At 52.0% G+C, this 13053-nt stretch overlaps 2 protein-coding genes across 2 annotated transcripts in view; one reads left to right on the top strand and one right to left on the bottom strand.

The window, feature by feature from the left end:
- The window catches only part of LOC102045850 (serine protease 48), a 235877-nt gene that overhangs the window by 45907 nt on the left and 176917 nt on the right, over positions 1-13053 (top strand). The window lies entirely within an intron of this gene.
- LOC114016484 (ostricacin-2-like) lies at positions 3792-6399 on the bottom strand. The gene is made up of 4 exons (XM_055714025.1): positions 6267-6399; positions 4953-5040; positions 4436-4562; positions 3792-3931 (listed from the first exon to the last, which is right to left on the bottom strand). The coding sequence occupies exons 2-4, from the start codon at positions 5008-5010 to the stop codon at positions 3919-3921; spliced, it is 198 nt and encodes a 65-aa protein (XP_055570000.1). The 5' UTR covers positions 5011-5040; positions 6267-6399; the 3' UTR covers positions 3792-3918.

The raw sequence follows: 13053 nt of genomic DNA on the forward strand, positions 1-13053 counted from the left end.
GGCTGGGACCAGCAGAGCTGGCAACCGCAGAACTCCACACATCCCACGCCCCTGTCCTGGCTGTGCCCTGCCTTTGAGTGACCTCTTCATGGAAAGCCCTTGCCCAGCCCTTGCAGGGATCATGCCTTGGAGTAATGAGGGTTTGGCACACTCAGGTACAATGCTACTGGACAGCATGGCCAGTGTAGCCTGGAGAGGTCTAAGCTGAAGACATGGTGCCCAGCTGTCTCTGGCCATCGGGGTGCAGAAGGCTGTGCTGTGGCCTCCAACCACCATCTGTATTGATCACCTCCACCAGAACGTCTCAGCTAGGTCAGACAGTACTGGGAGAGCGTGGAGGTCTAAGAGACAGACATGTCAAAGTATCCCCAAACTCTGCTACATACCATGGCCAGACAACTCTAACCCAAAGTGTCCACAGTCTGGACAACTAGGATGGTCTGTGTAGGCTGCGCCTACAGTGACTTCAATAGTAGCTCATTCAGAGACGCCCCTGGAGGGGGTGGCAGCAAACCACGGGGGTTGGAGTCCAGAGCTGAATCCCTCCCTAACCCACAGAAGCATCCAAGCCCTTTCCTTGGCCTGGATTCTTCTGCACCCAGGGCAAATGTAACTGCTGTAAATGTGCCCAGATGTGTGCCATTACATGGCTTTTCACATAGGAGAGTTAAGACACCTGCAAAACTATTCCACTCCCAGTCTTTGTCAAATCTGGTCACCTCCTAGGACGTGGGAAACCCCACTGATGGAGGCTCACACCTCCACCCACCTCCCCTCTTCCTCTCTCACCTGCAGCACCCTGGGCCAACAGGAGGACAAAGGGGAAGAGCAGGTACAGGATCCGCATGGCTGACGCCTGTCCCTCGTCTTCACGGGGCTGCAGAGAGGAGGCACAAGAAATCCTGGAGGGGACAGCACACAGTAACATGACAGATTGCAGTGGGGCTATGCCAAGTAGCAGAGAACGATGTCTTCTGCGGCCTGTGCCAAAGGGTGTCTGTCAGGTATGCCCCTTCTGGATATCCTGGGAGCAGCTGGCCAAGTATTGCCCTGTGGGGAAATCCAGCTGATGTTTTTCCATCATCTTTCTCACTTTTGTCTTTCTGTTTCCTTAAATGACATGTGGGAGAAGTAAAGCCTGACTATTGTGCTTTCAAGCAAAACAACATCTGAAGACATGGAAAACTCAGAGTATTTTCCCTTGGAAGCTGTACTCCCTCAGGCCTTGTGCCTCCAACCCTTATCTTGAGGAGAGCTAAATGTGTTTCTGCAGAGACAGAGCCAAGGGTGAGAAGAGAGAGACTTCCAAATGCTGGTACAAGACCTGACACATTTCTGGTGCATTCAGTCTCACACTTCTCCTTCTCCTTACCTGAGGGCCGAAGTAGAGAACTTTTGCGTATCAGGAGGTGTTCCTGCCAATACTCAACACAACGGCAGTAGTCAAAGCTGGGTCGAGAACTGGCCCATGTTCTGGAGTTGAGGGAATTGCGTGTACCTGGAGATGCCTGGCACTCGGTGAGGGAGGCCCCTGGTGACCACCATGGTTACTACAAAGCAGCCTTCCCAGTTCACATAAGCCTGAAAGGATGGAATATCTCTGTGCTGCTGCTTGAATAGCGTCTCCCTCCTTTGTCCAGGACAGTCCCCATGTGCCCCAGGGTATGAGGCCACAGGGACCTTCCTCAAGCCTCATAACTCATTTCCAGTCCCATTTGTAGTCAGGAAACCCAGTTTCACTTTCACAGTATTCTGGGCTCTGATAATCACTGATTCAGACAGACAATTAGTGCTCATTCTTGGAAGGCTCAGGTGGTCTCATTAGGTGCATGAACACTTCCAACAGTTGTTGTTTAGAAAGTTTCTGAAGCTGAAGAGAGAGGTGTAAAGGATGGCTGTCCAGAGAGAGAGACCTCAGTTACCTACCTGGTCAAGGTCTCGGTGTTCAAGCGCTAACAAACCAGCAGGAATCACTCGTGTCCAAGGTGCTCTTGAGGTCCGGGAATGCTACTTTGCCCCAAACACCCTGCTTTTATACCACTACTGCTGGGTGGCACACACATTTCTTCCTGCTGACACATCTCCCCTTGGCTAATCAGAAAGTGACCCATCTTCATGGGGATGCTGGGGTTGCGCCTCATCCCTCCCTGCTGCGGTGGGAGAGGCTGAGGTGCCTCCTTGGGGCTGTTGCCGTCTTCACTGTTATCTTCATGCAACACCTCCTGGGACACCCTGCTGCAAAACAGGCACATGGGCTTGGCAGCAGCTGCCTGGAACGGGCAAAGCCAGCTGGTTGGCTCAGGGAACAGTAGGAACGAGGAAAAAGTTTCCTTCTTTGCGTCCTTTCATTTTATGGATGATATAACTCAGCAGCTAACGTGAGACGTGCAAGATCATACCGCATGTTGCAAACCTGCTCATCTTTGAACATGGTGAGGAAAGCTTTACCTCTCATTTCACTTCAGGAGGTTTTTCTGGGTCCTTTGGAAATGAGACCTTAACTGCTGCAGGCAAGCACCCGTAGAATCTGAAGAGTGCACATAAACATGCCCACGTCCCAGCTCGTGACCTCCAGATCAGTCATCCTACACGTAACGGAGAACAGAAAAGTTCATGTATTCTAGAATGAAAAACAGTCTTTCTCTTTTTCCTTTTCTTCCTCGTTCCCTTTCTTTCCACTCTGCACTCTGAAACTCATGAGGTGACTGGCCACACCACCGTCACTCTGGTTCAAGATGTTCTGGGCCAAGGAGCCCCTGGGGCGGTGGAACAGCTTTGCACCACAGAGATGAAGGGCACTCGCGGTGACTGCTGCAGGCTCAATAGAGCGAAAGGTGGGGACAGGAAGGCCATGGCAGGCAGGGTTAATCTGGACATCCCTCACCAAACTCTGCAGGTCAGGAAAGCAGTTCAGGAAAGCCTTCACCAAGACAGGAAGGGTCACCAGTTGCTGCCATAGGCACATGTGTGCAGGGACATACACGTGCGTTGTACCACCCAGGCAATCTAAAGCACAAAGTTTGCTTTTGCAGACAGATAGAGGTCACTGCCTTTGATGGAGAAGAGCATGCCATCCTGGATTACCTCCAGGTGGGCAGAGAGAAGACACCCTGCTTACTGCCTGTGGGACTAGAGATATGGACATTTCCAGGTCACAGTCAATGGGACTGTTTCACTGGTCGCCTGAAGCAGGGGCTTCATGACCTCCTCCTCCTGCCTGGTGGGATAGGTTGTGGAGCAGCACAGCTCCTGTGCAGCGCACAGCAAGGAGGGCTGCAGCATGCTGGAGCAGGGCAAGGAGGAGTAGCAGGGTCGGTAGGACAGGTCAGGTGTGCAGCTGTGTCCATAGCCACGCATGGGACACACCACCCAGCACAACCCTGAACAAGAAGCTGTGGCTGCCAGGGACAAGGGACACCCGTGTTGGGCAGGAACAGGACAGGGCTCCCACTCCACAGGAGCAGCTCCATCACACCCACAGCAAACACCCTGGCTCCCAGCTCCCATGCAGCTGCCAGGCAAGAGCATCCCCAGGGACAGCCATGGTGGTGACCCCCAGCACCCCAGGCACTTCGCCTGCCCCCAACCCACCACCACCCCCAGGGCCAGCAGGCACGGCACACTCTCTGTCACAAGGAAACGGCCACATGGCACACCCACTGCAATGCCAAACTGCTCGTCTTTATTCCAGCCGGGAAAAGCAGCCTCTGCCCCAACGGCACTGGGCCCATCACGGGATGTCTCCAGCCCACGAGCACCTGGGCACTCAGCAGGAGCAGCGCTTCCATTCCTGCTGTCACACCGCCTGGGGACAGCAGAGGCAGGGAGGGGAGAGGACAGCAGGGAGGGGAGAGCATCTCAGGACATGGTTCCAGCAGACAGAAGAAAGGGCACATCCTGCTCACAGGGTTCAGGTATTCAACCCCACAACCTGGGTGAAGAAAGCAGAGGAGCACATGAGCTGTTGTAAATGACTTTTCCTCCCACCCCTCCTACCTGCCCTGCGATGACACGCAGGCCTGTGGTGCCAGAGAATCAGGCTCAACAGACATGAAGTTCAGTGCTTATGGCAAACAGTTGGGATCCCTGTTATCTTAGGGGTGGCAGCCCTGGCCCCAGGGCTTTGCAGATGCAGCAAAACCAGGATCGTGTCCTCCATGCTGCAGAGGGACAGCAAACGCTTCACACTCTGCTGCCTTGGAAGAGCCCTCTGCAAAGCCCAAAGGAGCCTCATGGGACTGAAGGAGAGTAGAAGGTGCTGGCTGACCTTGGGATCCTTCAGCCCCACTCAAGGCAGGGCTAAGCAGATTTCCTTTCCCTCCCTGGCCTCTGCCTTGGAGCACGTATAGCACTGACCCATCAGCAAGTCGTGGACACTTAAACACAAAGCAACTCTCTCTGCAATCACAGGGCCATCTGTCATTCCAAAACTTACTTCTTGCAGCAGAAGTAAAACCTTGAACATTTTCCACTGATGATATACGGGAAGTTGCAATTCAGTAATGAGCAGAAACCTTTTTGACGATGACATTCTTTCTCATTGTTTATGCCCAAGGGAGATCCTGGAGAGTAAAAACGGTCAAAAAGAGTGAACATGGGTTAAATGCAAAAACTATGTGTGATTCCCAAGCGGCAAACACTTTCTCTGGATGTCTGCCATGTGCACCGAGCACCAAACCAAACATCTTTACCATCTCCAGCACGAGATCACCTCTCCTGCAGCAGCATGTGCACACGTGGGGAAAGTCAAAGGGAAGGACCAGTGTGAGGCACGGGAAGCGCCGTGCTGGCTCCTCAGCCACCCGGAAGGTCATCAGAGCCAACCCCTCCCCATCCTGTGTGTATCTACCCAGTTCTATCTCTCTCTGACAAATCTGGTCCCTTCCCCGGACATGGGAGACACCACTGATAGGGGCTCACACCTCCTCCCACCTCCCCTCTTCCCCTCTCACCTGCAGCACCCTGGGCCAACAGGAGGACAAAGGGGAAGAGCAGGTACAGGATCCGCATGGCTGACGCCTGTCCCTCGTCTTCACGGGGCTGCAGAGAAGACACATCAGGACCACAAAGAAAGGACAGGGACAAGGCTGGGCACACGCTGAGCCAAAAAGCACAGTCTCCAACAAAAAGAGATAATAATGATCCCCCTTGCATCACAACTTCACGGGTATCTTGGGAGCATTTCAGGGAGCACCAGCCTGCTGGGCATTCTGGACGTTATTTCATTGTCTTCTTCACAGGTCTTCCTGATGTTCTCCACAAAACACAGGCTGGAGGATTCACGCCTAGTTGTCATCATTTTACTCCCAACAACACCCACTGAAACTCAGGTCATAAGGAAAGAGAAATGACTTTTACACGTTACAGTCCCTCAGAACATCTGCAGGGCCTGCGTGTGTCCCCTGTGCAGAATTTTCCAGAGGGACAAGATGAAGGGATGACACCAGGTATACTTCCCAGCATAGTCTGCAGACCAGGATTAACGCTAGGGCATTTGCTCTCTCCTTTCTGCCTCTTCATAATCAAATGCCCGAGCAGAGGAGGCTTGCTCCTCAGGAGATGCTTCTGCCCACATGCAGTCCCATGCCACTAGCCAAAGCAGGGTCAAGAAATGAGGGAAATGCTTGTGCCTGGAGATGCCACGTCATACGAAGGCTTGGCCGGTGCTCTCCATCACCTCAACCAGTCCAAAGCACCCTGCCTGTTCGCCTCTGCTCCCCTGGGCTCAGGAAGGTCCTCCCAGCTGGGCTTGGGAGTGCCCATCCTCAGCTCCAGACCGTTCCTCGACTTGCCAGCAAAGACCCTCCCCAGCCCCACTCTCACCGCCCCTGCCCCGTGCAGCACCGACCCAGGGAGGAGCAAGAGGGCAGGGAAGCGTCTGGGTGGCCACAGAGGAAAATTAATCAACGCTGTGAGTTAACTGAAAGGATGGGAAACCTCCGTACTGCTCTGGGAAAGTATCTCCTTACTGCCCTGAGGAAAGTCCCCATTCCCCCAGCACAGAGGAGCTGAGTCCCCCCTCCAGCATCCAGCCACCTTTCCAGCCTCTCCCGTAATGAAGGAAACCTTTAGCTGCATCGGCCACTGCCCCGGGCTCTTAGGACTCATGTGAAGGTTTTTATTCTCTTGCCCGGGCAGCACTGATGCCCTGATCCTATGCGTGGATGCTTCCAGCAGTTTCTCATTTAGGTGCACCTGGGGTGAGGGGACTTGAACAGAGAAGCTGAGTGGGCAGTTTTCCAGAAAGAGACCTGTCAATCACCTACCTGACGAAGGTACCGGTGGTGTCCAGGCTGTAACAAAGCCAGCAGGAATCACGCCCAGGTGCCCTGGCGTCCAAGCAGTGTTGTTTTGCCTAAAACACCCTGGTTTTACACGGCTGCCAGTGGGTGGGAGATGGGCGTATTCCTGCTGGCGCATCTCCCCTTGGCCAATCAGAAGGTGACCCATCCATGTGGGGGTGATGGGGTTGCGCCTCATCCCTCTCTGATGCAATGGGAGAAGCTGAGGTACCTCTTGAGGCTGTTGCAATCTGCACCGTTATCCTCATGCAACACCTCTTGTGACACCCCGCTGCACAGCAGGCACACGGGCTTGGCATGAACTGCCTGGAATGGATAAAGCAGACATCTGTGCAACCAGTCCCAGAAAAGGAGAAAATATTTGTCTCTTCCTTTCCTCTCGTTTTACTTTGCAAGAAGGCAGTGTGTGACATGCAGAATTACGTAAAATATTTTCATTTGCTGCTCTTGTAGTATTACAAGAATAGCTTCATCCTTGCCAAGATGATCTGTTTTCGATATACTAGGAAGGGACAAGGTTAGGTCTACCTTTCTGATGGCTACTCAGATAACCAACAGTGAACAGGAGAAGCGATCAGGTAAGATCACAGCTCACCTAATTCTATCTGAATTCATTGCTTCTACACCTGTTTTTCCTGGTACAAAACACACAAATGGGCTTCAATAGAAAAAAGTCTCTGTGTCAAGATATGCAGACTATGGGAGACTATGGAATGAAGGTGAATAGGACTTATTAGGCCTTGGAGATATGGACATGATCAAGATAATCTGTCAATTTATAGGAATCATGTGATGCTTCAGAAAGGTGAAGGTCAAGGTGGGTCAAGGAGGAACAGGTCATGAGAAACAGAGAGAAGCAAGGGGTGAAAGGGGCCAACCTGTTGTAAGCTGGCTGCTGGTCAATATGCTTCTCTGGCCATTCCCTACATCTGATCACCATAATCTGTTCTATATTCCTGGTAAACTTTATTACTACCTATGTTTTCGTGTGAACAATCTGGCTATAGTGTGTCTGCATGGTTGTGCAGTGCTCTAGTAAACTTCAAGCCAGAGTACTGGGTATGGGAGAGAGTACCAAGAGTGCTGATCCATTGCCCAGAGAGACCAAAGCTCTGAGAGCTGGAACCTGGAGAGAGCAAAGGGCCTTGAGGTTGGATACATCAGAGACAAAGGGTCTAGTGCCATCTATCAGAGAAATGCGTGATGGCTATCTTCACCCCACCCCACCCCACCCACCCCCACCCCCCCAAGCAGCAATCCATAGGATTAGGGTTGGATGTCCAGGGCAGTGTCTTTGCAGGTATAAGGGTGCTGGCAGCAACCTCACTCCTAGAGGTTTGGCACCAGGTTCAGGACCAGTCCAGAGCCAGCACAACCCAGGGCTGCTGATTATGGTGTGGAGAGGGCTTCCAGCCCACACCGCAGGGAGGCCATGGTTGGGTCCAGCACCTGCCCTGGGGAGCTGCTTTGAGCTGGGGATCTTGTGCTGGACCCCACCAGAGCTGGAGATTGGTTCTGCTGATCCAGAACTGGACTTTGATCTACTCCTGGCCTGACCTTGGCCCATCACTATGGAAGTGCCCAGTGCCCCAGGCTGAGGCTGCTCCCTGGCTGGGAGCAATGGGATGACTTCTGCCAGCCCCCATGGTGACTTCCCCATGGCAGTGCAGGGGCCACCCCCACAGCCCTACCCTGAGCTGAGCATCATCAATCTGCCCCAAGGCTCGACCACAACGCTGACCCACAGCCTGTCCCTGGGCTCCTAGCTGACCTCCCCAGACCAGCCCCTGGTCTTGAACATCCCCCCAACAGCACAGACCCCCAGCTCGAGCACAAGATCCTGAGTCGTCCCCTGGCACAGACATCAGTCCCTATTTCCTCAGGGGCACAATGATTTCCCACACACACCCAGCTACCCTTGGACCCCACAATGCCCCCCTGGTGCCACACACCCAGGCCCCACATCTGGGGATGGACCCAAGGCTGCCAGAGCAGCATGTCCTATGAAACAGACCCACAGGGACCCCTGACCCAGCTTGGGACCCAGTGGACAACCAGTAGGCAACCACTGCAGTTAGGAGGCTCATAGCAATGCCTCATCCCTGGCACTGGATAGGATGCCCTTGCTGAGCGAGAAGACTGGTATTGGGGTCCCAGTTGGTCCCACACACACACTGTGGGGGGACACTGCTGTGGCTATGGGCAAAATTAAAGAGAGGGGGGTAGTGAGTGGGTGGATGTATTTGTGGGTCTGTGCCTATTGGGAATTCACTTCATCTTCTCTGCCCTTCCCTGCATGCAGAGAAAAGAGACGCATGCCCGCACATCGCTCTCTGAGGACACACACACACATCCTTTGGCAGCAGAAATGCAAACCGCCACCTTGTATTGGGGACACCGGAGTAAAGGGATTTGCACAGGACCGTAGTCCAGCTGTCCAGGGTTGCCGCTGCTCCCAGCAGTGCTTGGTGTTTCTATGCAGCATCGTCCCAACCACGCTGCCAGTGCACAGGCTGGTCTCAGAGGGATGCTTGGAGTTTGGTGCTGGCGACCCAGGAGCCCATCAAGGATACCATCGGCTGCAGGAGAAAAGATCTGGCAGGGCCTGTGCTATCCAGGGCAACAATGAAGGCTCAGGGATGTTCCTTTACCCTTGGGCTGCATGCTCGCCCCTCTTTCTCCAGCAGCCTCACCTCTAACCCCAACAGGCAGCAACCTCAGCCCTTCAAGCACCCCTGAACGTACCTTCGACAGCAGAAGTCTTGCTCGGAGCAAATCCCAATGCGACTGATCCCCGGCGGGCATGACCTGTGAGAGCAGAAGCCCCCACGGTGCTCACAGTCCTGGGGTGATCCTCGCGTGAGGGGCAGCCCTGTAGAACACAGAAAGAGGACACTTTCGGCACGGCTCTGGCAAGATGCTCAGCGCAGCCTTTGGTCCCCGCGTGGCCAGCATTAGCCTACCTCTGACTGTCCCCTGCCACAAAATGCCCAGGCAGGTGTCTGCACAATAAATCAAGGTGATGTTTATGGCACTTGGATAACAAACACTCACTACCATCCCGCAGCAGCTTCTGGGAGAGGCTCTCCATCATGTCTACTGGCTCCCTCCTGGCATAAGGGAGGATGCCAAGGGTGAAAGCAGGATCTGCCTTCCTCCCTCTTCTTCCTCTCCAGAACGGCTGCTGTCTGGAAGGGTGTGGGCTAGGAGGGACAGAGATGGTGGCAAAACCTCACCCCTGGAGTGGGAGAGCTTTGTTACAAGGTCCTGGCTTCAGTCCCAGCTGCAGAACCTGCCACAAAAGACTTTCCTGAAAGATACAGGGTGTACAGGACCCCCAGGAGCACGCCACAGCTACCAGGGAAAGCTACACGTGATTTAACATCTCAGCTGATAAATCCTCCCTACAAAATATTGACAAAGAACAAATCCTCCATGTCACCTCCTCCCCTCCCCATCCGCCACCCCCCACTCCCATTTCTTACCTGCTGCTCCCTGGAGCATCAGGAAGAAGAGAGCACAGAGGAGAGGCAGGATCCGCATGGCTGGGAATTGCTGGCAGGGTCACAGCTCTGGGGAGAAAAGAAGGGAGGCAGAGATGAGTGGGAGGGTCCCTGCCTGCGTGTCTCGTAGCTCCTTCACAGGGATGAGATGGAGGAGAGGGGACAGCCTGTCCAGGAGGAGATGTGACCAGTCACCAGTGGGAGGACACGCTCGATAGCCCAGGGGTAGGAGCCTCCTGCCGCCTCCCAGCTCCCTGCAGCAGCAGCAGCAGCAGTTTGGTGCCAGTCAGCTGGTCTCTCCACGTGGCAAAGTGTCCTTTCAGATAGCTGACACTTCAAAATGTCCAGCCCAAAAGCTCCTTTACTTCTTTCTCTGCCTGCTAGAGAAAGAGAAGCATGGCTTTTCTCTTCTGACACCTCCGAAAAGGATTCCCAGGTCTCCAGCCCAGGGTCTTGTGTCATCTCACCTTGCGTAAGGGCCAGTCGGTGCTGTGGGTTGCTGGACACTTCTTGGGACATGCTGCAACCCTGTTCGTTAGACCTTGGCATGCAATCTGCTTTCGTAACACAAAGGAGCTCTGTATTCCTCCCTCCAAGTGAATCATTGCTCTCAATTGAAAATAACTGGGAAGGTGCCACGTGGAATGACATCTCCGTCCAACTGGCAATCCCATGAATGACAAGCTTTCGTTGTGACTTTGTTGTGTTAAGCGTTTGCTGTATGTAACCCTTTATTAGTTCTCAAAGTATTGATGGTGCCATCTTCATATACTTTTTCGGCCTTGTTGCAGATTCATCAAGCATATGTAGATACGTGTATATATATTAAAAAACAAACTCATGCATAATGTATATTTGCTGAGTGGTTACACGAATATATCTTTTATCCCCATGCCTCATCATATTCCATTGCTCGTTCCTGCTTCAATTTCTCTCCCTAGTAGGGCAATTGTACAAAGTATTTGCAGACCTGTCTCTGAGGGGATGGCTTGGCAGCCAACGCTATTCTGCTGTGGTGGTCAGGAGCAGGGCACTCAGGACAGCTTTTTATTTCCTCCACCACCCCAAAACTGAGCATGTGTTAAAGAGCAACAGTACAGAGATGTAGTTAATTGCTGCCTTAACAAAGCTCTGTAAGAAGCCCGACCACCAGATGCAGCTGGTTCCAGCCTATCGCCTACTGCAGCTCTGAAGCCAGGACGGCCCATCAGACATCAAAAAAAAACAACTGGGCCAAGGCCTTTTCCCTTTTTCTGGCTGTAGCTGTAGGCTCAGCATGCCACCAGGACAAGTGACAGTCCTTGCCTGTCTGGAGGGGACTATGCTGTATGCCTGAGTTTTGGGTTGCCTCTTCCAGTGTTTGGAAGAGTACTCATGGTCCTCCCAGCTACCAAGGGTTGAGGATTTCAGCAGTGGAGGTTGGCAGCTGGGTCCTGAAGATGCCAGGTATGATCCAACCACTGCATAAATGGGGGAAGAGAGCCACTGCCTGTTTGCAAGAAGCAGAGGAGCCATGGACTGACCCAGCAGGTTGACTGGGAGTTTGCTGAGAGACAGATGTCTCTTGCAGGGACTAAACTGACACAAGGTTGGGAGCTGTGGAGGGTCCAGGAGGCGGCTACCAGCTGTTGCTCTGCCAAGGTATTATCCTGCTTAAGAAAGCGGCTTGCCAATTCCTGCTGCTGTGTGCAAGGGGATGGAGGCGACACAGCTGAAACAAGAGCACTTGTCAATACATGCCAGGAGCAGGACTCAACTGGCCACATGCAGATTTTTGCAATGATGAAGCAGCTGGGCTGAGCTCTTCACCTGTTTCTTCCACAGCAGACAGAGCACAAGTCACATCATCCTCATGGTGATGTCCAAAACAGGCCTGGCAAATCCCACTTAAAAAACTCCTGTTCCTCTGCCATGGCCTGTACAGGGAACATTGTCATCTAATGTTATGTGCTGATGAACCTACTCCAGATGACAGTGGCTTCTCTGTATAGTCTTTCCATCTGTTTGTCAATCCCTCACAAAACAAGAAAACTGCTAATTCCATAGCCCACTTCTAAGCAAATGTTATTTCTACGTACTGTGATTACAAGAAGGACACTGAAAGTTGCTCACCTCACATAATATTTTGGACTCATGCAAACCAGCACTAAACCAGCTTGTTCCTGAGGCCATGATGGCAAAACGGCACAGAGTAACTGCTCAGAGATGAATTTTGTCTTTAAGCAGCAAAGGTATTTATTTTGTGCAACGTTGGGGAGCTAGCCAATTCGCACCGGACAAACTAGCTCCAAAGTTTTCAGTGGAAAGTGAGGTGATTTATACAGTTTTCATGAGAGGTTACAACATCTTTACATACATATTCATTTGATTTTGACACCCAGTCATTCCATTCATCATAGGTGGGATCTAGGTGGAATAAACCTTTCAGTTTTCTTTGTTCAGTGATTTCCTGACTTATGGTCTCCTTATCTCCTTCAAACGCCCACCTTATCTTTTCTAATTATTCAGAATACGTTCCTTTACTTTAACATCCTTAGTGGTACATTTATTTACTTTAACATCCTCAGTGGAACTTTTTCTTATTCAAAGTACATTCTTTTCTCAACACAAACAGAATGTCACCCAGAGCATGGTACCAAACTCATCCTGACTAATTTTTTTTTTTTTTTTTTTTTTTTAGACCTTGTTCTATTTCACCCAGGCATCTCAGTCTTACCCCTGGGTAGTTGCATCCAAGCTATTCATGGAGACCGGTCCTTCCCCATACACACACAAGCCCTCCCTGGATACTTGTCTGTGCTCATAACTCCACACCCTGGTCCACATCCATCACATCTGTGAGGGATATCAGTCCACGCAGAGCAGCTGTGACGGAACTAAAATACTCTGGAAAACAGAGACCCAGACAGTGCTGCCAGCACTGCTGTGCCTCCAGTGAGGTGCTGCGAGGGTCTGTCTTCTCCAGTGAAGCTTCATGGGAAAAGAGGGCCGCTGGGGCACTGGAGTGAGCAGATCTCCTATTCTTCATGCCTGTGTGCCATGAAACAATGTTCTCTTTCAGACCCTGTCAGAGAGATAGAAGCAGTGCTAAAAGTGACAGCAGTACCATTGGGGGATGTAGTAGAGTCCTAGCGGTGCAAAATATTTTAATGCTTGACCTTTTATGAAAATAGCCACAATTCTTAGCCCTTTTAATATGGTCTTTAAAAAAAAAAAAAAAAAAGAAAAAAAACCAGGGTTCTTAAAGG

Source organism: Falco cherrug, chromosome 6 (assembly GCF_023634085.1).
Source record: "Falco cherrug isolate bFalChe1 chromosome 6, bFalChe1.pri, whole genome shotgun sequence".
NCBI classification, from domain to species: domain Eukaryota; kingdom Metazoa; phylum Chordata; class Aves; order Falconiformes; family Falconidae; genus Falco; species Falco cherrug.